At 39.9% G+C, this 27,434-nt stretch overlaps 1 protein-coding gene across 8 annotated transcripts in view; it reads left to right on the plus strand.

Annotated features, from left to right (window-relative positions):
- TTC26 (tetratricopeptide repeat domain 26) overlaps positions 3,228-27,434 on the plus strand; it is a 46,878-nt gene continuing 22,671 nt past the window's right edge. For 4 of the 8 annotated variants that reach the window (XR_002433125.1, XM_021379433.1, XM_021379558.1 and 1 more), the window contains exons 1-10: positions 3,243-3,609; positions 3,736-3,873; positions 4,051-4,143; positions 11,247-11,361; positions 18,988-19,037; positions 20,442-20,587; positions 21,820-21,991; positions 22,409-22,483; positions 23,618-23,720; positions 25,649-25,704. Coding sequence is in view for 6 of the 8 variants with exons in the window: in XM_021379433.1 (XP_021235108.1) it covers positions 3,385-3,609; positions 3,736-3,873; positions 4,051-4,143; positions 11,247-11,361; positions 18,988-19,037; positions 20,442-20,587; positions 21,820-21,991; positions 22,409-22,483; positions 23,618-23,720; positions 25,649-25,704 (1,173 nt within the window). In the remaining 2 variants the exon portion in view is untranslated. Of the gene's footprint in view, positions 3,610-3,735; positions 3,874-3,903; positions 3,962-4,050; positions 4,144-11,246; positions 11,362-18,987; positions 19,038-20,441; positions 20,588-21,819; positions 21,992-22,408; positions 22,484-23,617; positions 23,721-25,567; positions 25,705-27,434 lie in introns of those variants that run through there. The other 4 variants (XM_021379761.1, XR_002433180.1, XM_021379251.1 and 1 more) reach the window with 4 other exon arrangements.

Consider the following 27,434-nt stretch of genomic DNA (forward strand, 5'->3'; position numbering starts at 1 on the left):
AGTCACAGCTTCACCTGCTCAGAATGCTCCAGAAAAACTCTGAGTCATGCAGAAGAAGCTAAGAAGGATCCGTGTTATTAAATGTATCTTACATTTGTGCTTTATGTATAAATGTCTTCACTTTTCTAACTGAAAACCAGACCAATATGTCCAGTTAGAAAAAAAAATTACTTTCTAATGTTGTGGGTGAGTTGAAGTTCAGTTGGAGCTAACCCATACGGACTACACTATTTTTTTGAGGTAACAAAAGTAAACAAGGTGCGTGTATAGGCTAAGGAGAACTGCCTTAACTAAAACACAGTTAAGGTCAGAAGGTCTCCCATCCGATTTTGCATTTCACATAAAATACCTCCCGCAGTGACATTTCTGCTTCTTCTGTTTCTTTAATCAGTTTTCTATGGCATTTGTATGCAAAAAAGCCCTTAAACCTTAAATCTTAATTTTTCTTAGCTTTCTGTGCAGTCAGAATATTCCATGGCAGTACTGAAAATTGCTGTGAGGTATTTACAAAAGTTCTTACTTTCTTTTAGTTAGAAATGAAGTACTTCTGAGGCATCATTTCAGATCTGAGAGGAAGAAGGAATCTTACAGTATCCCTGTCAATCTAGATGTTTTTTGTGATTTCATAGGGTCTTGATAAGGAGACTTTTACAACTGCTAAGCTTTCTGGCCTGCAGAACAATTTTTTTCTGTTAGATAACAGAAAATCCTAAATAACTGATAAGACAACAGATATGTATATTGTATTAGTTTATATATAAAAACTGAACAATATAAAAAAAAAAGACTTAAAATCCAATCTCTGAACAGGCAAATAATTTTGTAACTATTTATAGAAAGTGAGTTTTCTCCTAACAAAGGTAATAGCTTACTTAATTAAAAAATAAAAGAAAAACTACAAAAGGAGGCCAAATCACTGGCATACACTCCTTATCACTTTGATTGACTAACTTGAAATTAATTGCTTGCAGATAAATCCACTATGGGAGTGCGGATTACTTCCCCTTCTTTATGGCCTATTGTATGAAAGCACATTCATAAGCAAGGCACACTGTCACAATTCTCTTGTGCTCCCAAGGATTCTGGTTGCAGTGTAACCTCTCAGGGACACTTGCAAACACTCCGTGCTGTTCCAGGGCCAAGCTGGCTTGAAGTGACCGGTAGAACGTGAACAGGGGTTCCATCCTCTGAAGAAGTGTGCCATTCTTTATTGCTGAACAACATTACAAACAGGTCTATTTATTTGTAGCAAAACAAACAAACATCAACAAAAGCCATCTCTCTTTCTGATGGAATACAAAGTATTTTTTATTCTCAAGGAAGCAGAAATGCCAGAAATACAGGTGCTTCATTAAACCTCTCCAAGGACAGGTGTTTTCAGGGTAGCTGTCAACAGTAGCATAATGTATTGCTTCTTTTTACTGGAATTGCTAGTGGTGCAATTAAGACAGAATAAAAATTAACGTTTTGGAAATTCTATTGTGTAGTGTTCCTCTCGAAGTAGAAGAGATTTGTTCTGTTTGCAGCAAACAGCAATGTCAGATATGCTACAAGAAACAAGGTCACAATTGTGCTTGAAAATTACCCAGGATTTGCCAAAGGGATCAGCTAACGTATGCTGTTAAAATGTACACAACATGCATATCTAACATTTAATATTATACTCTCCGTGTTTGTATTTAGAGTAATTTAGGTGGAGTGGCTATGTTTACCAGGAAACTACAAACACCTACGTGGTATCATCTGCTGACTATGTAGTATCCTAACAACAGTACATTACAAGCAGCAATCCAGGAAAGAGTGATTCTTGATTGGAGAACATGAACAGTCCTGAGCGAGTCCAAAGCTCCATCTATCCTGGTATCCAACCTTAGGACCTCCTGCTCAGCGTATCCCTGACTGGTTAAGTTGATCAGGTGGAAGGATTTTAGTAACTGAGAGGTCTTTTTTTCTGATTCCCTCATCCTTTCCTATCTATAGGTTGCTCTGAAAGTAAGGCCTTCTATTGATTTCCATGCAAACCAGAACAATACAAAGAGCACAATAACACCATTTGATAGGGCAAATTCCCAGCTACAACACTATTTGTCAACATAGTCACCACCATAGAATCATAGATTGTTAAGGCTGGAAAAGAAATCTAAGATCATCCAGTTTAACCATCAACCCATCCCATCATGCCCACTAAACCATGTCCCTCAGTGCCACATCCACACATTTCCTGAACACCTCTAGGGACGGTGACTCCACCACCTACCTGGGCAATGCATCATCACTCTTTCTGACAACAAATTTTTCCTAATATCCAACCGGAACCTCCCCTGGTGCAACTTTAAGCCATTACTTCTTGTCCTATTTCTAGTTACCTGGGAGAAGAGGCCAACCCCACCTCGTTACAACCTCCTTTCTGGTCATTGTAGAGAGTGATAAAGTCTTCCCTGAGCCTCCTCTTCTCCAGACTGAGTTCCCTCAGCTGCTCCTTTTAAGACTTGTGCTCCTGACCCTTCACCAGCTTTGAAGCCCATCTTTGGACAGGCTGGGAGATCTATAACAGACTTCCACCAGGACGCTGGCCTATTTGGCCTTCCCTCTGATCCTTACCCATAAGGACTCACCATTATCATACCCAGCATTGAGTTCTACAACATCAAAACGTATACAGAGCCAACCCACCACCCATTCTTCCTTGCATGTATCTCCTAAAGAGCTAATAGCCATCCATTGCAGCACTCCAATCATGAGAATTTTGGGGAGGATGATAACTAAGTCAAAGTACTCCTGTCGCACCATGGCTTTGAGCTCCTCCTGTTTGTTGCCCATGCTGCATGCATTAGTGTAAATGCACCACTAGTGATGCATTTTCACCAGAGATGAACAAGAGCCTGTATGCTGTGCTCATAAAAATCTGCATGGCCATCCAGAATATGGCTTGTCTTTCACGTCACTGTAGCCACTGCTGAAATGCACCACTTGCTCCCTCACTGTGCTCACATCCACTGTTTGGTCTCCATAGTGTTCAGCATACATTGATAAATGTCAGTGGGTGCTATTTTTTCTGCATGGAGGAATCCAGTGACACACCTTTGCTTCATACACACTTCCACGTCAGACACCATTTTGTCAGACTGCCCCTCTGCTGTCCTTCATCGCATTGCAACAAAACGTAATGGAATACTGGCGGGAAGGTTCAACCTCTACCGCCATACCGCCATCATCCACCTCTGATGTCGTGGACCAACATAATAAAATAGGAAATATTACTTGCAGAGTCTGATAGCCAGTACACTTCTCTGGCCGTGCCCTGCACTCATCAGTCTGGGCCGGGCAGGTCGGAGCGCCTGCCAGCCGGCTACCGGCAGGACGGGAAGCTCCAGGCCTCGGGAGATGGACAACCAAGAGACACTCCACGAGCGTCTGCCCTGCGTGAGGTGGTCGGAGCCCGTGGGAGCCCAGCAGAGCCAAAGGCCAGCCCTTCCGGGGACGGCGCCCGTTTTCGCGCGGCGCCTATTGGCCGCATCGCGCGGTTCCGCGCCTTCTTCCGCCGTCCCCCGGTTACCGCGGCAACGGCGCCATCGGCGGCGTGGGGAGCGCGGGCCCGGCGGCAGGATGGTGAGAGGGGCCGGGCGGGGGGCGAGGGCCGGGCGGGCGCTCCTTCCCCGCTCCCTCCTGCTCCGGGCGGGACAGCCCCGCGCGGGGGCCCCGCTCTGAGCCGGCTCCGCTCTCCTCTCTGCCCAGATGCTCTCCCGGGCCAAGCCGGCTGTGGGGAGCACCCCGCCGCAGGGAGACAGGCGGAGGAAGAAAGGGAAGAAGGTGCCGCAGCTGGAGGAGCTGCTGGCCGGGAGGGACTTCACCGGCGCCATCGCTTTGCTGGAGGTAACGGGCGCGGGCCGGGGCCTGCTGCTTCCCTGGGAACCGAGAGCGGCTGCACCCAGCGGCACCCACAGCCATCAGACTGCCCGCGGTATAAGTGGGCCTGGTGTTACTTTGTTGGTGTTTATAAACTGTGCGTGACAGCTGACAGCAGTCTCACACTCGTTCTTCCCTCCGAAGTTTCAGCGGCACGCAGGTGAGCAAGAGGAGGATGCTGACCTCTGGATCGGGTACTCCGCCTTCCATCTGGGTGACTACAAGAGAGCTCTGGAGGTGAGATGGGGAATCGCGGCTGTGCCACGGTGATGGCAACAGCAGGAAGGTGTGCTGGGGTAGGGAACGCTTCTGCCAGCCAATCCAGTTATAGACGTGATTATCATAGAATCATTAAGGTTGGAACAGATCACCCAGTCCAACCACCAGCCCATCCCCACCATGCCCACTGACCATGCCCTCAGTGCCACATCCACACGGTTCTGGAACACCTGCTCCACCTCCCTGGGCAGCCTGTGCCAGTGCAGCACTGCTCTTTCTGAGAAGAAATTGTTCCCAATAGTAAAGCTCATGGTGTAAAAAGCAATGTGGATTGAAAAAGAGATATTTGCCCAATAGACCTTTTGTAGTTACTTACTGTTTGTTTTAACACTAGGATCGGTAAACTGATTTGCTCTTTTTAATGTCAGAGTTCATGTTCTCTATTTTTCCATTCCTTTCTTGCAGTTAACTTTCCACAGTTTTGTTTTTCAGATTTAATTATATTGTGGTATTCACTGTGTTCCTTATACATAATATGCATGCTTTTTAACAGTCTTTAGAGGTTGATGACCCTGGCCATTTAATGTACTTTATTATTTTTCTGTGTGTTCTCTTATATTAGGTAATTCCGTGCAATAAAACATTCTCCAAAAGTTTTAAGTCACTAAGAGGCATGTTGATTATTCAATTACACATAACTTACCAGTATTTGCACCATGCTGTGCTGTTGTGTCACTTTTTGTGTATGACTCCAAATGTAAGTCTTGTGTCCATTTATGTCTCCTGTGAAACTCAATTTGTTGCCACTCAGTTTATTGCCAGCGTCACTGGATTCCTTTCCTCAGTTGAGCTAACATATTCCTCTGTAGAAATCTGAAAAAGATTTTGTTGCCTACTTTGCTGTGAACCTCCAAGAGATGGAATCAGTGTGCACTCTTGAATACAGAGTCATGTAGAGACTTGTTTGGTGATACCCACAAGGCTGCATATGAAGTGAAGATTTGGAAAGAGCTCAGTCTGCCTGAGTAGTGTTTTTTCCATTGTTGCATTCCTACTGATGTGAATTGCTGGATCCTTACAGTGCTCTATTACACCATTTAAGACTTACTAGTTTTGGTCAATGTCAGCTGGGGGAGAGCTCCACCACAACTTGCTGTAAAGTGCAGTTGTAGTCTGAAAAGACTGCAGTGTTTTCTAACTTGTGTACTCTGGGAGAATTTTTCTTTTTTTAAAACATATGAGGGCTGCTCTGAAAGTAATGCCTCCTATTTTATTATGTTGGCCCATGATGTTAGTGGCGGATTTTGGTGGTATAGCAGTAGAGGTTGAACCTTTCTGCCACTATTCCATTGAATTTTGTCACTGTGTGATGGATGGCAGCATAGAGGTAGTCTAATGAAATGATATCTAATGAAATGATATCCATAACGTGGAAATGCTTATGAAGAAAAGGTGTATCACTGAATTCCTCCATGCAGAAAAAATGGCATCCATTGACATTCACTGATGTGTGCTGAACATTTATGGAGACCAAACAGTGGATGTGAGCACAGTGAGGCAGTGGGTGATGTGTTTCAGCAGTGGCAACCGTGACATGAAAGACAAGACATCTTCCAGATGATCGTACACAGATCTCACACCGCAAAATGAAGAGCATCAACTCGATCAGCTCATCCAGGTGAATCAGCAGATCATGACCAGAGAACTGTATGGAGCTGAATATCAACTTCAGTGTTTTGGAAACAGTGGTGGCAATGTTGTAATACCGGAAAGTTTGCACCAGGTGGGTCCCATGAATGCTCACACAGGAACAGAAAAAACACCATATGCAAGTTTGTGAGGACCTATTAAACCAGTACGAGGCTGATGGTGACAGTTTCCTGGATCACGTCATTACTGGTGATGAGACATGGTGTCACCACTGTGATCTGGAGTCAAAACAACAGTCCATGGAGTGGCGACATGTGAATTCCCCATTGAACAACAAGTTCCAAGATGCAGCCCTCAGCAGGTAAAATGATGTGCCCTGTCTTTTGGGATAGGAAAGAGGTCGTCCTTCTGGATTTCCTGGAACGTTTAAGCCATCAACTCTGACTGCTGCATTGCAATGCTGACTAAGTTGAAAACTCATACTTACAGAATCATGCCAGAGAAGAAGACAGCCTTTCTCTTGCAACACAATAACACCAGGCCTCATATCAGTTTGAAGACCATGAAGCACTGTCACAGTTCTATGATTTTTGTTATCAATATTCCACAGCATAATATCATGTAGTGTACTGGGAGTTAAAGAGTTAATGCTCCAGTTCCATGGATTGTCAGTAGTTCCGGGTACTTAGTCTCAGAAGAGAAGAATGAACTACATCTCCCAGGAGACTTCATTATTCCGTTTTCATTTTCCATTTGGAGGAAAAGATAAAACTGCCTGGGAGTTGCGGGACTCTCTTTTTCTGCTTGTCTCTGCTGTGTGTGCTCCCTAGCTGTCTCGCCTACAGCATTAGAGTAAGGCCTTCAGTTTTCAGACGCTCTCTCTCTTATTCATTTATTAGCTTCATTTCCAATTATATTGTATTATATTGTGTTATCTCGCGTTCCGCTATCGTATTTAGTAAATTAGTTTTCTCCCTTAGCTTGTTGCTGCTGTTTTTCCTTCTCTGGGCCCATCTCTCTGTCTTCTCCCTTCCCTCTTTCCCCTGGCATGGGTCCGTGGGTCCCTCTGCCCCATTAGTCACAGAACTAGGCCAAACTAGGCTGGAACCATGACAAGCACGTTGCCAGATTTGGCTGGACTGTCCGCTCACACCTACCCATTAGCCTGGATTTGGCACCTTCTGACTTCTGTCTGTTCTGGATGATGCAAGATGGATTGTGTGGACAACCTTTTCCTAGCAATGATGCCATCATAGCGTCTGTGATACAGCGGGTCACCTCCACTGATGGAGGTTTTATAAGCATAGCATGCAGGTTCTTGTTCACTGCTGGCAAAAATGCATTTCTAGTGGTGGGGAACTATTTTGAAAAATAGGGTTTTGTATCAGAGAATTTGCTCTATCCAGATGTGATGTGAGGTAGAAACAGAATTTCTCAAGCCTCCAAGTAAGTTGAAAAGACACATTCCCCTTGCCTTAAGATTAAAGAACAAATATCTGCTGGGAGAAGTTAGAACTGTTCAGTGACATCAGCTTGACAGTATACATAGCACAAAATGAAGAGCAGCAGTTTTGAACATAGTGGTAACTTAATATTCACGTTTAGAGTTGTGTCATTTAAAGATCATGAATGTAACAATCAGTAGCTTTACTTAATTTATATCTAGATATTAAGGTGTTAATAAGGAGTGGAAGTTTAAACAGAAGAAAACATGTTTGTATAAAACAAATAATAGGTTGGGATTTCATTTGAAATAATTTCTGCTCTTTGGAATGTCCAGTAGGTGCTCATCTGGCCAGAGTAGGTTTTCAGTTTTTCTGTGAAAGAATAACAGCGTTGTTTTTGTAGAAATTAGAGTTTGTCAGTTTTATTTACTTCACCACTAGATGATGCTGTTGATTCAGGCTTTTAAAATCTACAACCCAGTCTGTTTTTCTCTTTCTGCCCTGGCAGGGAAAAAACAAACGCACACAAAAAAAACAAAACAACTGCAAACCATGTATACACACCTCTTAAAGTGAGAGATCACAGGGCCTGTCTTTTCCACTTTAAGACCGATTTTTGGCACAGTAATGAATCCTGGTATCTTTGTTGCTTTGGTAGCACGTGGGAAATAAGCCTGCGCATCTGAGCCTAGTTTCTTTTGGATCAGAACACTGTGTTTGTAATTCCAGATGTTGTAGTGGTCAAAGGAAAGCGTTGACTGTACTGTGTAGGTTGAATTCCCTTTCAGTTATCAGCTTTGAGGATGAATTGCATGCAGCATCTACCTTCACTGCTATATTACAGAGGTGTTGTTGGTATATTCTCAAGGACAAATTCCTGGATTCTCTATAATATCTAGATCTCTTTGGGATGTGCTGAGACCATGATAAATGAAGTACTGTGGGTAGAAAATTCTCCAGAATTATACAGAGTGACATTACACGAAGTCTAAATGCTTCACAGTCCCGAGTACCTGCAAGTGACAATGTATCTGTTGTCTCTGTCACTACATGCCTAATTTGTGGTTGGTATTCTTTTTACCTGATGAAATCCTGCTGTTTAGCAATCCTTTCATTTATAATGAGATTTTCATGGTGAGTTAGGCGTGCTGGCTACGTGCCACGTCTTGGAGAGTCTTGGGAATTGGGGTGAGGTAGCCATCATCATCCACAAGGAGAGGTGGGGAAGAAGTGAAAAACAGACAGACCCGCAAATCCAAGAGTATCTTCAGGGAGAATTACAGCAATGTAATTGCACATTCAAGTTGTCTTACTGTAGACATACCAGCAGTCGCTAGGCAGAGCTCTAACCTCAGCCTGACTAGGTTTACACTTCTCCTTTCTTAGTAGGTCGATGTCTTTCTCAAAGGATATACCACTGGCACTGGTCTGGGATCATCACTGCTGCTGTGCACCAGTTTACAAGTGGCACTACACCGAACCCTTCCAGCAGTCATGGTGGCAGTCCCTGAGGGCTTCCTACTCACTTGTAAATTGATTTTTACTAACAGTAGGCAGATAAGTGTCTTCTTGGCATTGTACGGCAAGTGGGACTCCCCTAGTTGATCGGAGGATCTAATTACTCTTGTGGAGATTTTTACCTCTTCTATTCCTAGTGGGGAATCCCCTCCACCTTCTTGTCACCCAGGGATTCTGACAGGCTTTCCTGCCTGCTGCCTTCTCTTCAGCAGAGAATCAGGAACTGCTTCACTTCTTTGCTGGACAGGACCTCCTACCTACTCTGCTGTGCCTCAGTCAGGCAGTGAAGCGTGAAAGGAACCGAGGTATACCAGGGTAATTGTTCATGGATGAGCAATGTCTAGTTTTGTTTGAATTCCTCTGCTGAGAGTATGAAAATATAAAAATGCTCAAGCTTCTGACAGCTGAAGGTAGAAAGATGGATTTTTGGCTCTCAGTTCTCTGTGCTTCTTTGTCATGACTGTAGCCAGGAATCAAGTATCTCCTCGCCTCCTTGAGCACTTGTGAGGCAGCCCTGTACATTGGCCTCTTCAGCATCTTTGCAGAACCTTTGTTTATGAGCTTGGAGAATCCTGACAAGTAATGAGGCTAGCAGGATTCTACGCAGTGCTCTCAGTGTTGTTAGTAGGCGCATTGTCAGTAGGTGTCCGTAGCCATAGGTAATCAACCTAGCAGCCTGCTTCTGTGGAAAGGTATGTGGGTCTTTAGATGGGATGAGAGGTGAAGGAGAGTGAAAAAGCATGAAGCTGTTAAGCCCTTGGTTGGCAAAAATATGCCACGGGGCGACTGTTGGGAAGGCTTGTAGAGTATTTTGTTGGTTGATTTTCTTGGTGTGTTTGTTGTGCTTTTGGTTTGGTTTTGTTTTGGGTGAGGAAGGGGAAAAGCACTTGTGAAGTATTCTTTGAGAAACTGTAATGTTGAATGGCTTTTACTGAGTGAAGGGGCAGCAGCACTTAGCTTGGGCTCATGGCCCAGAACTATGTTGTAGGAAGGACTAACAGTCCTCATTTTTATTTACTGTGTTTCTACAGATTCGCATTAGTAATGCTACAGCACTCTTTATTTATTGCTTGTCTTGAATGGCCAGGCCAGAACATGACTTGTGTTTATGCACTTTGTCCTTTCTAATTAATCTGCCTGAAGCCATAGCCGAAAGAGACCTTTGGGTGCATTTAATCTGAGTGGATTCTGAAGGATTCCAGATGGCCCCAATACAGAGCAGTAGCCTGTCTCAGAGCTCCATCACAGGCCTGCGTCAAGACCGATCTGACCACAGTAGGGAACATCAGCCTATACGTAAATATTTTCTTTGTAGTTGGCAGTTGCTTGTTGTTTTGGGTTTGGTTTTTTTTTTAATCAATTAATTTATTATTTTTTTAAAGCTTTCTTGAAGGATGGTTAGTCCCTAGAATATTAGCAAAACTGAGCTGGCTTTAAAGAGCACACCTCACCAATACCTTCTGTGGTTGACAGTGCAGTTTGCTTTCACTTGGCAACAGAAAAAAATTCTTTTTACTAGCGAACTATAAATTTTGTTGTTGTCAGCATGCATCTGTTCTTGGAATTCACTGCCCTTTGGACATAGTTTCTCTAGTGATTGATATCAGTATCTGTGCCTTTCCCCCACGGGAAGAAGACTTCCATGCACGGTGGCACAGTGTGGTAAACTCACCAGGAAGGGAGAAATTCCAGATAATACGCTTGGAGAAAGAATACAGAGTTGGCAGTGGGGTGTGTTGTTGAGAGGCTTCTGCTGGTTGAGAATTATAGGGGTAGCGTTCTTTAAGCAGGTCTTGTGAGAACCTTGAATGACCTGGCCTGCTTTTGCCTTATGCTGGAGATTGGACATGGGATGGGGAGAAGGAATGCAGTAGGAGGCACTTTCACTGGGAAGGTCCTTCTCAGTAATTTAATAGAGCCTCGAAGAGGGAAAAAAAATGGCACACCTGCAACGTGTGAATATTTATTTATAAACTATATACATTAAAGTTGAAATAAACACTCTATTTTATTTTAAACTTTTATTTTATTTATTAATGGCACAAAAATATTTCTTGCCACACCTCTTTGGATTGCCTTGCATATAGCATGTCTTTTGAGTCTGCTGTTTTAATCTATACTAAGACACTACATACAGATTTATAAAAGGATGTTTAACACTTACTCCAATAAGTATTCATGAAGAGATTGCCATGGTTTTTATGACTGGAGGAGGAGTTAGGGAAGCATCAGAAAAGAGAGGAAAAGCTGGTTATCCTGATGACTTTATAACTATTACGACATTGACAGAATTCCTGCAGAGAAGATTTATAGTGCTGCTTGTCTCCTTTGACTCTTCCACTGTCGTGAACAAAAAGGAGCTGCTGAACGTATGTTAGGTTAAAATGTGGTAGTTTGGTTGTAAGAGTGATAATGAACTTGGGAATAAGTTGAGTGAGCTGAATAATTTGTATACTATTAAATGAAGAAAAAAAAAAACCACAACAAAAAACACCTCTTCTTTTACAGGAATATGAGGCCTTGACCAAACAACCATCTTGCAATCCTGATGTTTGGGTGAACCTTGCGTGTACCTACTTCTTTCTGGGGATGTATACACAAGCTGAACAAGCAGCCTTGAAAGGTGAGATGTATGTCTCTGATTGATGAAAAGAACTGTTTGTTGACTTGAACAACTAAAATGACTTCCAGAAAAAGTATATGGTGCTTTTTTTCCAGAGTAATAAAGGATACTTCTGAGCAAAGTTGGGGGTTTTCATGTTTTTTTGTGTTTTTTTCTTTCTGTTCAGGGCAAGATTTGTAACGAGATTTGCTCCCTAAAAATACCTTGGGGAGGTGGAACAAATGGAACTGAAAGAAGCATCTGGAAAATAATTTCTCTTACTAATTTCTAAATACAAAATGTAGCATATGCTGACCAGCAGCAAAAATTTACTGTTCTTTTGACTGACTCCATATCTCTGAGCCAGTGCAGATGAAGCTAATGAGGATAGTGAAATTATCAAGATAAAAGCATGAGAGAATTCAGCAGTTTGAGTGACTTCGTAGATGGTCTTACTGCCTTTTCAGTTTGATATTAGGGATCTCATTCTACAAGGTGTGGATATTGCTGCACCACGTTATTACATTTCCGTGTTAATGTGAACATGCATGGAATCATTAAAGAAGAGGAATGGAAATTAGATTCCAAGGCACTCTTTTACTGCCTAAAAATGTTTCTCCAGTTTCATTTTGTTACCCATCACTTTCTTTTTATCTTAGTGACTTCTATTGTTTCCCATCACCATAGTATCTCAGTGCTTCCTAAGTACAATTAATAGTGGTGGTGTTCTCAGCTTCTGACTCTCATCTTTTTAGGATAAGACTCTTATGGAGTCTTTTGTTTTCTGTTTTGTTTCATTCTTTATTTTTTAATCTTGGGCTGAAAATAGGATAGGGAGAAAATTATTGTGCATATTCTGCTACTGTGGAAGAATGCCTCCAAAGATGACAGTTTTGCAGTATTTTATAGAGATAATGAGATTCTGGTAACCCTTTAAAATTCCCTGAACAATCATCTTGAACTTGATTCCCACATCTGAAAACGTTTTGTTTCCAACTATAAAAAGTTTCCTGCAGAAATGTGTATTGCGTATTCTTGATTAGTGATCCATATTGTTCAAGAAGTGTGTAAAATTCTAGCATTCACAGGTAATAATCTAATCTGTAAAGTACTGCAAGCTTGAATTTAGGAGGTTACAATCTAGGACTTGAAATGTAAAAATAATTGGGCTATAGATCTGTGGTGTCACTATATCTAAATGACAGAGGAAGCAAGTGGCTGCATCCTGTACCAGCTGGAGCCTGCTTGTTGTCATCAGCTTCACATAGGGTGAATTACAGTTCTCCATTCTGGAGATGACAGGTACATGGCTGGGCATGCATCTTTAGAGCTGGGAGCTGAAAGTGAGGAGAGGTTAATTCTTCCCTGCCCCCCAGATCAGTTCTTGGTAGCACGGCAAGGGGTAGGGTAAGTGGTGTGGTTAACAGTGCTCAAGTGCCAGAAGAAAATAGGGCAGGAATATTAAGAGAGGAGTGCATGACATTGGGAATGTAGCTTAGGAACAAAATAGAAAACGGCTTAGCAGTAATGTTACTTGCTGATCTTTACGTAATTGTGCAAGTAGGGCAGCATGCCTGTTTTTGTAGTGAGATGCTAAGCCTTTGCTGTGAGTATTGTAATACTGATGATTCCTGGCTACTTAAGCTTGCTGGGGAGGCAGTCACGGCTGAAGATTTGTAACGCTTGGGAGCTTTCAGTGGAGAAAGGAGAAGTGTTGTAGATTCCCCTTTCTACACCCATCATTTCGGGCTTTCCTACACTGAAGTTGAGTTGTCTTATTTTCACTCAAGACATATCCTCTTTTAGTTTTTTTCAGCGTCTTACAGTCACATCAGCGACAATTTTTCTCAATATATTAACAGTGGAAGCTGTAGTGTCTTACGATTTCTTCCGTGGTTTTGCAAAGATCTGGAAGAAGCAAAATACTTCATTGGGTTGTAAGCACAACAGGTGAAGTCTGTAGAAGAACATCATTTATCCACTACTGCCTTTAACACTGCTGTAAGAGTGATAGATACTGTTAGTGCTGGGCTGCTTACCATTGCTATTTTGGGATTACTTTGCCAGACTTTTTGCATACTGTTTGATGTTTATTGATTATTGCTGCAGTTGTCATGCCTCTGAAAGCAGCACAGCGCTAAAACAAATGAGGGAGAAATAATTTATTTTCATTTATAATTCTAAATTCCTACGGTGTTGGAGTCTCTTCATGAAAGGGAATGTAAATGTCATCTAGCTTTCTGGAATAGCTCATCTGCACAGAAATATAAATATCTGGAAATTAAATAGAAGTTCCTTCCTGTCATTTACTGTTGTCGTTGCTTAAGAAAATTGTTAACTGAGGACAAATGTGAAGAATGTTTAAAAATCAGGAAATTAGGGTTAAAGGCCATGAGGTAATTATTGCATTTCATAAAAGATTGTTTGCATTCTATTCTGGAGCAAGACTTTATTTTATAATAGATGTGAAGCTTGTCATTACTTAAATAAAACTTTATTGTACATTCTCTCAGGAAATAATAAGTCTGTATATCAAAAGTCAAATAAACCAGAATTACTGCAAACATAACCTAAGAAGTGGAACAAAAAGTCAGCAGCAGAGAATCCTTTTTTGAAGGTTTTTCATTATAGATGTACTTTATCTCCTCTAGGCTTTCTTCCAAATTCCTTTCAGATAGTTCTGGCCTCTTTTTTCTGCTGTCCCCTTACGTTATAGTTCCTGAATCTGTGATGAAAGTGGAGTTACTTCAAGTCAGCAGCTGTTGTTCCATAGTGATCCCATAGCCAAGCTGCCAAGTGATGCATTGTTTATTCCTTCCGCATCAGTGCTTTAATGCACAGGGCTGAACATATATTTTCTGTAGTGTATGTCAACCCATTCTTGCCTTGCAAGAGTGCAGCCAAGTCTTCATCTTGGCTTAATAAATAATAATACATATATTAATTTTTCATTATAAAACCAAATAGTCTTATGTTGCATTCTCAGTCCTGTGCCTTCAAGAAATAAATGACAAAGACCAGAAACTCAGCCTGCCACATTTGCACAGAAATGCTGGCAACTAATCCTAGTGTTCAGAAGCCTGTGCAGTGCTCTCAGAAGCCTTTGGCCAGCACTGCATTAAGAAAAAAAAACAAGAACCAACAGTATTCTTTTAAACCACAAAATATATGCCAGCAAATGTGATTTGCACATAAGTGAGGCTGCAAAAAAAAAAACAAAAAAAAAAAACCCAGTCTTTTAAATGTGGAAATTTACAATTAAATGTAAGCTTCATGCACAGATAGGGTTGTATTAACGTGTCATTAGAGGTTTTTCTCCTATTTTTTAATGGGCAGTGCTTTATAATTGCTTTGCTTCTTCACGGCTCTTCGTGTGTCAGCTCAGAATGTGGTTTAACTGAACAGAGATACTTCTCATTTCAGCTTGTGCAGGAAGGAGCAATATTGCACAAAAGCAAAACAGAGATGAATTAGTAAGAACGGCGGCATTTTCCAAACCAGTTTTGCTTATTCATGCACAAATGTTTGCCAGGTGTCAGATAGCTGTCACCAGTGAAAATGTGCAGTTACAAGAGGGCATGGAAACATTGCTGGATTTTCTTTTTCTTTAGGCTGCATCTTTCCCTACATGCAAAATTATTTGCTTTCTGCTTGTACTGTATTTCTTGAGGAGTTCATTTTCATTGCATTTTAGGTGTTTTTGAAACAGCTGAGTTTGAACTTTCGAAGTGGACACAAGAAAGTATCAAATTATAGATCTTTTAACTTTAAAAACTACCAGCCCTGTTTTGATTTGGTGGTGTTTTGTTGGTTTTGTTTGTTTTCTGTGTTGTTGGTTTTTTATTTGCTTTTTAAAGCGTAGTGGAATCCACATAACAGAAATAATTGAGTTTTTGTTTCAGTCATCTTCAAGTTACTGTGCTCAGGCATGACTGAAATGAGATGTGTATATACCGCAAGGAACTGAACACAGTTGAACTGACTTAATTATGAAAGAGAATAAAAGTATTTGAGGAAAGGGAAAATTTCGGTGAATTACCTCTGTAGGTTTCATGTGAGAAAATTCTCAACAGTTGAGCTATTCAAGTGTGTACAAGTGTAAACCTCAGTGCTGGACTCTGTTTTTTCCTGACATTTTTCCCTTACCCTTGCATTTTCCTTCCACCAGCGAGACTGTGGTTCTGAAGCACAGAGGGCTTCATTCAGCTGTGTTCAGGTGAGCAGGGCGTTGTTTCTCAGGGACAGTGAAATAGGGTTTTCTCTGGTCATATTTTCTGTGTTACCTGGCTGAAGCATTCTCATCACTGTTCCACTTCAACCCCCTCCCAGATCTGTCAGTTTAGGATGTATTCTACACCTGTTAGCATGTGAAGTGCTCAATAGAGTATTTGTATACATTATGTTTGCTGGATGGATTTTGTTAGTTCTGGGTGCTTCACCAACCTTGTCTTGCACAAAGGCCAGATTGTTCATGACCCTGCTCATCATCTTCTTACTGCCTGTGAGAGGAATATGGAACCCACCCAGAGTCTGAGCTGCCATTTCTAGTGAGATTCACTTTTTGTTTAATAGTGAAGATAACTGCCTTCTCTCTTGCTGTTGCTATTTATTATATTTTAACAAACAGTTTGTGTTGGTGCCTGCTCAGAGTCACCACAGGGAAACAGAAGGGAAAAGGCTTTTAAGATCTGTGTCATAGAATCATAGAATCATAAAATTAGCAAGGTTGGAAAAGACCTACAAGATCATCCAGTCCAACCATCCACCTACCATCAATAACCCCACCAAACCAGGTCTCTCAACGCAACATGTAAACGTTTCATCTATGACTTTAGTCCCTGGAACATCAGCACTGATCATTACAAAAATTCTAGCATAGAGATGTTGTTGCATTTCTTAGGTGGAAAGAGCTATGTCCAGTCTGGCTATCTCAGTGATGTCTTCAGTACAAGGCCAATACTAGACACAGGAGCAGGGTGCAGTTTATCGCAGTGCAGCATTGTCATCATGATCCCTAGATTTCTAAATGCTGACATAAACAGACAAACAAAAAAATAAGCAGTCTCTTTCTTGAGAAAGTATGATAGGAAAAGAAATATGTGCTTCCTTGTGGCATTGATAGGTCAGTGACAATGACATTTGATAACGGAGAGTAGTAAAAGAGCAAGCCTAGCATTCCTCAAAAGATCATTCTTTGATGATGAGGTAGTTTCACCCCTTCCTGCCCCAGTGATTAACAGCAGCTTTATCTAATATTTGTTATTTGATTCTATCTGGAAATTAATCTGACCTTGTTCATAGGTCTCTTTCAAGAAATAAGTTTGGCACTGGGAGAAAATAAACTGCTGTTATTGAATGTTTCCATGGTTCTGCTTACAGTGTCAACCAGACTACATTTTTTGTTTTTGTTTTTGCCCCTCCTCTTCCCTGCCTGACATCAGGTAAAAAGGTTATATTTTAAAGAATGTAAAATGGATTCTATCATGTAGTACTGTATCTTATGAAGTGGGAGCCTTTTTCCTACCTATGCAAACCATCAGAACTTGGGTTTCACCTTTTGCCTGGTTTTAGGCATAGGATAACATGGACTAACGCTCCAGCTCTTGCCAAGAAGTAAATAACAATTTCAGCGTCAGATCAGATGCCAGATTTGAGAGTGTGGCCCTACCGTCACTGGTTGACCAGTGAAACAATAATTCCTCAGTTTAGGTTCTTGAGGGAATACTGCTTGCAAGTCGCTTACACAGGAATTAATGCTAAAACCTACTCAGAAAAAGAAACAAAACCTACGCAAAAAAAAGGAACGTTGATGTCTTTGTTCACTGGACTGTGGTTATACAATATGTTGTTTTCAGTGTAAATCCCACAAATTGTCCTGCTGATATTTTTGGAGTCTTTGATGACCTAACGTTTTGAACTGTGAAGAGTGGTTGTGGTTGGTTGAAGTTTTGCACGAAAGCACATGTGGGGTCCATGTGCAACCTTTGTAAACTTCGATACTGAAACCTATCAATTAATGCTGAGGCACATGCAGAGTTAACTGTGGCATCACTGCTGACAGCATGTTGAAGAATTTGCTTTAAGTCAAGGTACTCCAGCTTTCTAACTCAGTGGATGAAATAGCCTCTGGAATGTACTGCAATGTCAATAATAATGCTACTGCTGCTTGCACAGTATTGACTGTAGATCAGAAAAGCTTTCCTTTCCTTTATTAGGCCAGTGAGAATTCCCTAATACATCCAAGATTGAAGACCATGTAGCTTCGTAACTTCTTGATCCTTGGATAGTAATACTTGGCGAGATATTTTGGTTTTGTGAGAACTCTCTTGTACCACCTTTTCCTTTTGGCAATTCTCTATTCTAGCAATTCTTTGGAGAGAAAATTTGCTGTCTTCTTTTTCTAGATGTAGTTGGAGAGAGTACATAGAGAGTTTTGCAGTACCCATCTGATGAGAATGGCCTGGTTGGTTTTTGGCATTGTTGTGAATTACGGTTTTCTTATTATGTAGAGAAAAAGTAAGAAGTATGGAAATCTGTCCCTAAATTGCTGTTTAAAATAAATCTAATTTATTGCTAGAAATTTCCATCTTTGAAAGGGAAGAGAAAGAGGTTTTGGTGGTTTGAGCTCTCTTTCGTGGTTTAGGATGTCAGAAGAATTATAGCGTTGTGTTACAGGCCTTTGCTTTGCTAACTCTGCATTTTCTTGGCCCCATAAACACAGTAAGTAATTCTGTTCTTTGTAAGAATTCCATGTAAATGCTGGGTTGCCAGCTGGTTGGTCTGAGCAAAAATGAGAGTGCTCATTAGCTGAGTAGGCTGAAGAAAACACAGGAAACAAGGGAAGGCTTTTTGGAAGATTGCTTCCAAAAGAAGTTAATAGCTCTGCTGACCAAGAGCCTTTGTCAATCTCAGTGAAGCACAAGGCTCTCTCTAGTGACTTAAAGCTCCGCAGTTAACAATTTGTGCCTTATGAAATGTGTTAAATGCAATTTCTAAACCTTCTAGAGCCAGGAGTTTTGGGGACTTCAGTGGCTTTGGAGAGACACTCTTCTCTCTTCATGTCTTAGCTTGAATCTTATTTGCTCTGAGTACAGGATTCATTCACGTGCCTTTTGTTCCTATAGACTGAAGAAATTAGAACTGTGTATGATATAATCTGTACGCATAACCAAACGGTAGCAGCATTGGAATTTGCAATACACTGAAAGTTGACAAGATTCCTAGAATTATGAATCACAATTTACTTCAAATATCACAGATTGTAGAAAGAACCTTGATTATGAGTTTGTCTGTTGCTGTTTTTTTTATTCTATAAGAGATGTGCTGTGTGGCATCAGAAAAAAAACATGTTAATCAGAAGGACCAGCAGAGAAATGGTAGTGCAGGTATTGACATTTTTACGGCTCATGGAAGGAAGAGGCCAATGAAAAAGTATTTTCAGCAGGGATTTCAAAAGAAATGGACAGGGAATGAAGATGGGAAGCAGGAAGGCTTTAAAGCCACTCTAAAATTGGTGAAGTGAAGTACAGTGAAGAACTGTATTTGGGCTAGTTAATGAATGTATGCATGTCTGTTGAGAAAGTTAAAATAAAAACTAGATGTCCTAAGTTGTTCTTTGCAGCAATACTTACTGAATTTTCCTTTCAGCACCTAAGAGTCGTCTTCAGAACCGTTTACTCTTTCACCTGGCACATAAGGTACAGTGTCTTTTCTTCACTCGTGCTTTGCTTTGTTTTCTTTTCAATTTGGTAATTTGTAATGTGTACTGGCAACCTGGGCAAATAACTAAAATGTCTGTGGCAAAAGAAGAACAAAGATTTTCTGCAACCATGCTTCTGTAATAAAATGTGAAGGAGAAAGCAAGTGTGAAGGCAGGATCTTGGAATAGATGCTCTCAGAAAGTATCTACAAAAAGCCTTACCAACCAGCTTCATGCAAGTCATACAATAAGAACCTGATGGTATTTTTGATTATGAGGAACCTGAGACTTTGAACAGAATCAGAAATGCATACACCACTATTTTCTTTTTCTTTGAAGTGTATCAAAGTTTCTTAACTTGCAGCTGTGCTATATACTTAGCAGTTTGACCAAGAAAGTCCGTAAGGTATTACTGATCTTCCTAGGTCATTCAGTGTCCAAAATGTAATAATGTTTATGGCATGAGACTTACTTAAATTTCAACAACAGTTTAATGACTGTTTCAATTGCCACATGTGGCTGTGTGGTAAAGGAACTTCCATTTGCTTTTGTACCACCCTGTATGATACCGAACCAGTATTGTGGTACCAAAGAGACTGAGTTTTGGGCAAAATAAAATACAAGTCCTGAGTGTTAGCTTTGATGCCTGATTATCTTGACTTAAATCTCTGTTGGTTTAGAAGAGTAATCTTAAAATGTTTCTGTAGTGACGCTGGCACTTAATGATGTCCATGATAAAAAGAAGGGAAGCACTGGAGTAACTGATTTGATTAAAGTGATTGCTGGGTAGCCTCAACTTTATTCTTGTAATACAAGTATAAGGTGATTGTTGAACTCTGTTGCTTTTTTTTATACCCTGGTGCATTTGTTATGTGCTTGACAGCAATGCTTTTAAAAATCACTTCTTTAACTGGGATTTTGGAGGAATGATGACAGAGAATTTGCTAGTGTTGTAAAGTATTGTGAAAGTTAGTTCTTGAGTGTTGGCAGGACTCGCATTTTTCTGCTATCCATGAGAAATAAGATTTCATCTGTTAACAGAAAAAAATTCTGCCGGATTGAGCAGTAAGTTAAATCTTGTGTTGCAAAATTACATTTGTGAAATAACTGATGAATTAAGCTCTTCCTCTCTTATCCAACAAGGCCTGTGACATGTAATTATGTCTAAATCACAACTTAAAGGAAAGTGTGTGCTTAGTTTTAGCCTCACATTTATCTAGTTACAACCAGTCTGCTTCTTTGTTTGGCTTTCTCCACTGTTCAGATTAACTTTGAAGTAACATCCAGATGTTAAAAATGAATCAATTGCTGCTTGCCAGCAAGGGCAAAACTAATCCAGCTAATTCACTTAAAATGTATTTCTCACTGAACTCTTTTGAGAATGTCGCACTTTCTCTTTTAGTTCAGTGATGAGAAGAAACTGATGAGCTCTCACCAAAATCTGCAAGACATTACAGAGGATCAGCTTAGCTTGGCATCTATCCACTACATGCGGTCCCACTACCAAGAAGCTATTGATATCTACAAATGCATTCTTCTTGAAAATCGGTGGGCATTTCTACTCTAAACTTTCCTTCGGTGTCTCCGATATTGTTGTGTCTGTATTCCAATTAGCTGCTTTTAGATTCTAAAAGTAGGAATTTTCCCCAATAACTATGCCCTCCTTCCAGCGCAAAATATGCACAAGTTGCAGATCCCTCAATTTTGTTCATTGCAAATCATTATTGAAAAATGCACATTTAAGAAGTAAACTGCTCTCCATTGCTTTATTTTCTTGTAATTCATCCTGACAGCCCTCTATATTTCTATGCTTTTCTCTTCTGAAATTAGGTATGGTTATGTACCTGCTTTATCTTTTCTTTTTCTCTCTCTTTTTTTTCTTTCTTTCTTACCTTCTGATTATCAGTCTGGTGAGCCTTGCTTTTGGCCACTGATTTCTGCTTCACCTGACCCTTTCTAAGAAAGGGTTTGGCTCTTAGTGGTTATGTAGAAAGCTCCTTGCATTTCTTTAAGCGTCATGTTTTTTCTATCATATTCTACAACTTCTTTGTTCATAATTTAAAAAGGAACAAAATGAATTCTTAAGCAGCTGGAAAAACAGTTTGGTAAAAAAGAAACTGCTGCCCCAGAATATGTAGCTGTCTTTTGGCACTGTCTCCTCTTGAGTGCTTTAGAGAAAGCTGAGCGTCCTTCATAACGTACAAATGTAATTTAATGCTCAGGAAAGAGTTTTTTAACTTCTAAATCTGTAGAAGCAATCCTGCAAAGCTAAGAGAGTAACCTTCATAACAGTTATCGTTTTATTTACTGTTATCACAAATATCTGTCTTATTTCTGTGCCTAGTTCTTCTGTTTTCATAGCTTGTTGGTTTTTTTTAATAATTCTATTTCTAAGATAATAAGATCTGTTTAAATGTTTTCAAAGTTTTAAGTGCATATTAAATGTTTTCACACACATTGCACAGGAAATCCTATTCTGCCAGGAATACAAAAGTACTTATTTTCCATTACCACCTTTTCAAAGATTTGCAAACCAACAGTTTTGTCAGTAATTAAGTTGGAATAGCTGCCATTGAAAAAACTAATGCACATCTGTCACTGGATCTGTGCGACTTTTATCACAAACTAGAGATATATAGGTACCTAGCAAGTATTTAGAAAGTCCAGATTTTATACGTTTGTTAAAGATATAGGGCTTCATCACTGATTTTAATATTCTGTAATATAACTATCTGGTGGATTGAAATGTTGTCTTAAATGCTCTTTTCTCCGTTCTGCAGGGAGTACTTGGCTCTGAATGTATATGTGGCTTTATGCTATTATAAGCTGGATTACTATGATGTATCACAAGAAGTGCTAGCTGTTTATCTTCAGCAAGTTCCTGACAGCACCATTGCTCTTAACCTTAAGGCTTGTAACCATTTCCGACTGTACAATGGAAAGGCTGCTGAGGTATCTATTTGACAGCCTTTCAGTTTGCCTTCATTTTAGCTCAAGATCCCTTAGGGATTTCTTTTCCTTGTTATCTGTCTTAATCAGTTAATCATGTTGATAATGGCCTTTTATCCCAACATTGTGTCCTTCTCTTAAGAGTTTCACCTACTTCAGTTACCCTGGTATTAAACCATCTGTACACATGCGTGCACAGCGGTCTTACTGTTTTCCTGCTCCACTTTTGACCTTCTGTCTATGTATTATTCAATTGGCAAAAATCACCACATAGAAGTGGGAAGACATAACTCTTCCAGTGACCCAGAGCTGGTGGAGATGTTTCTGTCAGTTTTGGGACTAATATGATCCTCCATTGATGTTTGCGTGCTTTGTTGTTGTTGTTTTATTGTTAAACTTTTTGAATGTATGTAATTCCAGGCAGAACTCAAGAACTTGACAGACAGTGCCTCATCATCTTTTGAGTTTGGCAAGGAGCTCATTAAACATAATCTGGTGAGTAATGTACTTCTTGAGTTTAATGGGATCTGCAGTTGTTTGTAGAGCTTTTCTTGAAGACATATGAAAGGGAATATTTTGGGATCTGCAGACATCTGAATCTCTGCTGCCCTGGAAGTCCCATTCCAGAATACTTGCCTGTATAATCCATGTTCCATCAAGTCTGTTGCTGTTGTTTTTTTTTTTTACCCTGGCATTTTCTCTGACAGTTTGAGGTTGTATCATGAAAATAATAATGTTGCTGCTTTCACATAAAAGGCGTATCAAAATAAATCATGGCTTGTAAGAATGCCCTAGCAAGATATTTTGTGGAGGCTAGTCAATTAGGATAGTACAGAAACAAGCCAAAATGCATGACCTTGAACTGTCGTCTACAATTGAGTGCAATGTCAGTGGAATTAAGATAACTCAGGAAAATGGTCTTTGTCAAAACAGTACTTGACAGGGAGAGCATGGGGAAAAAAGATACCGATACAAGCCAAAGTATTTATGTATTCTGCAGTAAAAGAGTCACTGAGTACCTGTTAGTTACCCCACAATAGTATTATTACATTGCTGAACAGCTGTCAATAGCTATTATTTATCAGGCAGTTGTTTGTCACAACAAGCTAACAATGTTGTCAGACTGGACTTTTATAAGTTAAAATTCTTTATTTTGAAAGTTGGTCTTTTTGCCAGGAGTTTATTGAGTCAGTATATATATATATTTTTGGAGGAACTGTCATGTAAATCTGAAGTACAAGGCATCGACTGTTTTATAGATCTTAAGGCATTCTAAACAAGTGTATAATAGTTATACTATTTTTTTCTCACATGCATAATCATAAGGAGACTAACTTGGCACTTGTTACTTGTTCTCACTTTTATTCTGGGTCATATTCTTTAAAATGTTTGGTATGTCACACCTGTGAGCTGCTAAAATCTGAAATCAGTCAATGTCTACTGATGAATTATGTACTTAATATTCTTTAGAATAAACGTTGTCATACACAGTAATTTTAGTGTTATATTAAAGCAGGAATTACACTGAAGACGGTACTGTTCACCTCTTCCTGCTGTTAACATAGGAATTAAAGAGATCGTAAGCAAGATTGTAATATACAGTTATCAATATGCTGCTTTTATCTGCAGGTGGTGTTCCGAGGAGGAGAAGGGGCTTTGCAGGTGCTGCCCCCTCTGGTTGATGTTATTCCTGAGGCAAGACTGAATCTTGTGATTTACTATCTCCGGCAAGGTAAATATGCCTTCCTCTGGCTCTTTCGTAGCTTCAGGGGTGATTTTTATTTATCTAATCTCAACTGATTACTCCCCAAAATGTTTTTTATTTTGCAGTAATGTGTAATATATTTCATTTTCAGTATCTCTGAGAAACAGTGATGTAAACAAATTCCCATGGCTTGTAGATAAGGGCTGTAATTGTATGCCATCAAATAAATCTATTTCCTCAGAGAACTGGAGGCTTTTGGGTTTATAGGTATGGCTAAAATGATGAAACTGGAAATGGCTGTGGCAGTGTTATAGGGACAGTGTCAAAAGACCTTGCTAAAGTCAAGCATGTGCTACTATTTCCTTATCCATGCAATCAGGCATCCATTGGGTCAGTCAGTACACTTTGACATTGGTAACTCTGCACTTGCTGCTCCTAGCAAATGCTGTGGCCAGTATTACTGTAATCAATATTGTTGAAATCAATATTAGTATTATTATCAATTATATTGTTAACATTATTGGGGAAGATATGTTTCAAATTGATCTCTGCTTATACAAAAGCAAAGTACATCTGCATCACTTAAAAATCAGTCCATTTACTCATTTGCTGCCAACCTTGCAATAATTTCAGTTAGATTCCATTCTTTGTTATTCAAATAACGTGCATACTGACAAAAGAAGGCTATGGAGTTAGGATTAAAATGTGCTTAGGCTCTGTCTCCCTTTAAAAATCTTCATAGCATAGCAATGTTGGTTAAGAATACTCCCAATGTCTACAGCCATCTCTCCAAAACTTAAAGGTTTCTGATAAAGATATGTTCTGAAGTGAAAAGACTGAAGCACAAACGTACTTCCCATTTTCTTCAACTGTTTAAAGTAGTGAGTTTTAGGGTTTGGGGCCAGGAATTCCAATCCTAATTTCCTATGTTTGTTCGAGAACATCTTCAGAGCCTGAAGAGGAGAATTCTGTGCTGATGGTCTACACTGATAAAAAAGCAGAGCTGCTGTAGTTTCTTCTCCTCCTCATGCCCTGCTAATTACCTTGAATAGCGATCCTTGTGCCAGCATTGGTAGCTAAGCCAGCAAAAAAAAAAAAAACCAAAAAATTATTTCTAATTTTTTTTTAAATAAAAAGTGATTACTTTTGGATAGTCTGTACTAGCTTACTATGTGGCTGCTCTAGGGAATGAGTAGAAAAGCAGAGTTGTTGGTTAGAGGTTGAATTGGAGCTTGGGATCTCCAGTGTATATTGCCTTAAGTCACTCTGGAGTACTGTCACCACGCTGTATGGATCATGTGTAGTAGCAAAAAGGAGGCTTTGTTTGATAAGGTTTATTCTTATAGGCAACTGGTATAATGCTGTATTAGCAACGTTTTGTCAGTTCAAAGGGCATCTTCATAAGGTTTAGGATCTCTTCAGTTACTATTTCTTGGGGAGATGCAAAGTTGCTTATTGAATCCAAATTTACATTTATACTTCTATGCTGGTAGTGGTTTTGCTTGTTAGAAGTAGGATCAGGTAAGAGGTGCTGGACAGATTTTGAAATGCTGATAAGAAAAAATGAAGTTTCTCTTCAGAAACATCTTGCCTTATCCTGCATATGGAGTAAATAAATATGAAAAGAGATAGACAGGGAAGTAATGGATTTATTGTCTTGACCTTGTATTGTTGAAAAGGCAGCCACTAGATTATGAATGAGGGACTGAGTCATCTCTACTAGGAAAACTGTAGTAATAAAGAAGCTATTACTCACACCACGTTTGTTATTTGAGTTCTGGAAAACCATCACCATTGTGATATAAGTTCACAGTGATTTATAGGTACCTTTCTCTCCCTGTCTAAATGCTTTATTTCTTCATCTGTGACTATAGGGTAATGTTGTAGAGGATGAATGATTTGTTCTAAGACAGCATGCCGTGGTTTGTCATGCATTCTAACATCTGGTATTTCAGATGATGTGCAGGAGGCTTATAACCTGATTAAAGACTTGGAACCTACAGCTCCACAGGTAATTGGAAAATGATGTCATGGTACATAAAGACAGGTTGTAAATTAGTATGAATTCTGCCACATACAAAACTGATATCCTGCAGGTAGCTTGCCCTGTTCATACTCTTAAAACTCTCGTTTTTTTTCCTTTTATCAGTGATAGATTTAACAGTCATCCGTAGAATATTATATGTGCGCACATGAGTACCTAGCATGTTTAGTACTGCACTGCCCAGGACGATTGAAAATGCAACTCTTTGTGCAGATTTGATTCTAGGAAGCTGCCCGTTACTGTACAGATAAAAGCTCTCTTCCAACTGCAGCTGCTTGTCACTTCTCCCTCAGTGATGGTTACCACCATCCCTCAGGATCTGCTAGCTCAGACACTCATGTGGTTTGTCCTGAAGCCATTTCAATAAAAATGAGCTAGATTAGATTCAACGTGTTAAATAATAGGTCTCTTCTAATCCCATCTCACTTTGGCTGCAGTGAGTGAAAACTGCAGTGTCCCTTGACTGCTACTGTCATTTTCTTTTGTGGTTGTTCCAGCATCTCTAGTCTCTGATTTATTCCTCTTTGCAGTTTAGTTTCCAAAGATCACATAGCTGGGCATGAAAGAAACCTTTCATGAGTGTGTGTGAGGAATAGATGGAGGGCGGGAGAAAAGGAAAAGGAAAACCTCGAACACAGATGTGGTAATTCTGTGCTGAGGAGTGTCTTCTGCTGTTTCTTTTTATTTCTTGCATTTTTCAGTATAGTTAATACTTAAACAGTTATATATACTATAGTATTTACTATACTTAAACAGTTTTATACGGGTATTGTTTCTTTGGCCCCTTTTTTCTCCCTGCATTTTTCCCATATACATGTTTAGTATGAGTACCATAATATCACCCACTTGATACATTTTAAATTGAGAATCTTTGTGGGTTTTTTTTCTCAATTTTCTCACCCATGATTGGAAGGAACTCCCCATTAAGACTGCAAAGCTACATGTATATCCTCCTATAGTTCTTATCAAATTTATTCTTTGTCATGGAGTCTGTAGGGCTTAATTCTGCATCTGTAAGACTTGATGTACTAAAATGATTACTTAGCATGCTGGCTATTACTGTCACATTGTTTCCTTGCATTTTGCTAGTTTGTGTACAGTCTTTTTTTCCCTCCTTTCCTGTGTTTATGTTTGAGGGATCTGTCCAAGTTTATCAGGAGAGCCTACTACAGCATATCTATAGCTAGAACTCTTAAATTATAAAATTTAAACAAGACAAACGGGTTGGTTACATGCTAAGAAAATGTTGCTCAGTGGAGAATAGAACTGTCTTTGTAGCTCACAGTAGAGATTACAGCATGCTCTGTTCCAGTTCCTAGTTTCAGTAGAATAGCATGAGCACAAACCTCTTGATGTTTTTACCCTGATGAGAAACATTGTGCGTTTTGGAGCATGGGTGGTGGTGGTGATGGTTAACTAGTGTGTGTGCTGGAAGTTGGATCTGTGCGTTAATATAATGATATTGCACTTGATTATTAGCCAAGATGGTTATGGTGTAACTTCTGGTGCATCATCTTTGAATATAAAATCTTATCAGAAAACACTCTACCTCTTTGCAGCCCAAATATTTAGCAGAAGCGACTAGCCAACAAGTAGTATAGATTTTTGGGGGGTGACTGTGACGCTGTACTGAAGCACTTGCTCTTGTAATAACTAGCTATCAGTTAAACTGGTTTGGGACAGAGTTAACTTTAGAA

This window comes from Numida meleagris, chromosome 1 (genome assembly GCF_002078875.1).
Source record: "Numida meleagris isolate 19003 breed g44 Domestic line chromosome 1, NumMel1.0, whole genome shotgun sequence".
Lineage (NCBI taxonomy): Eukaryota > Metazoa > Chordata > Aves > Galliformes > Numididae > Numida > Numida meleagris.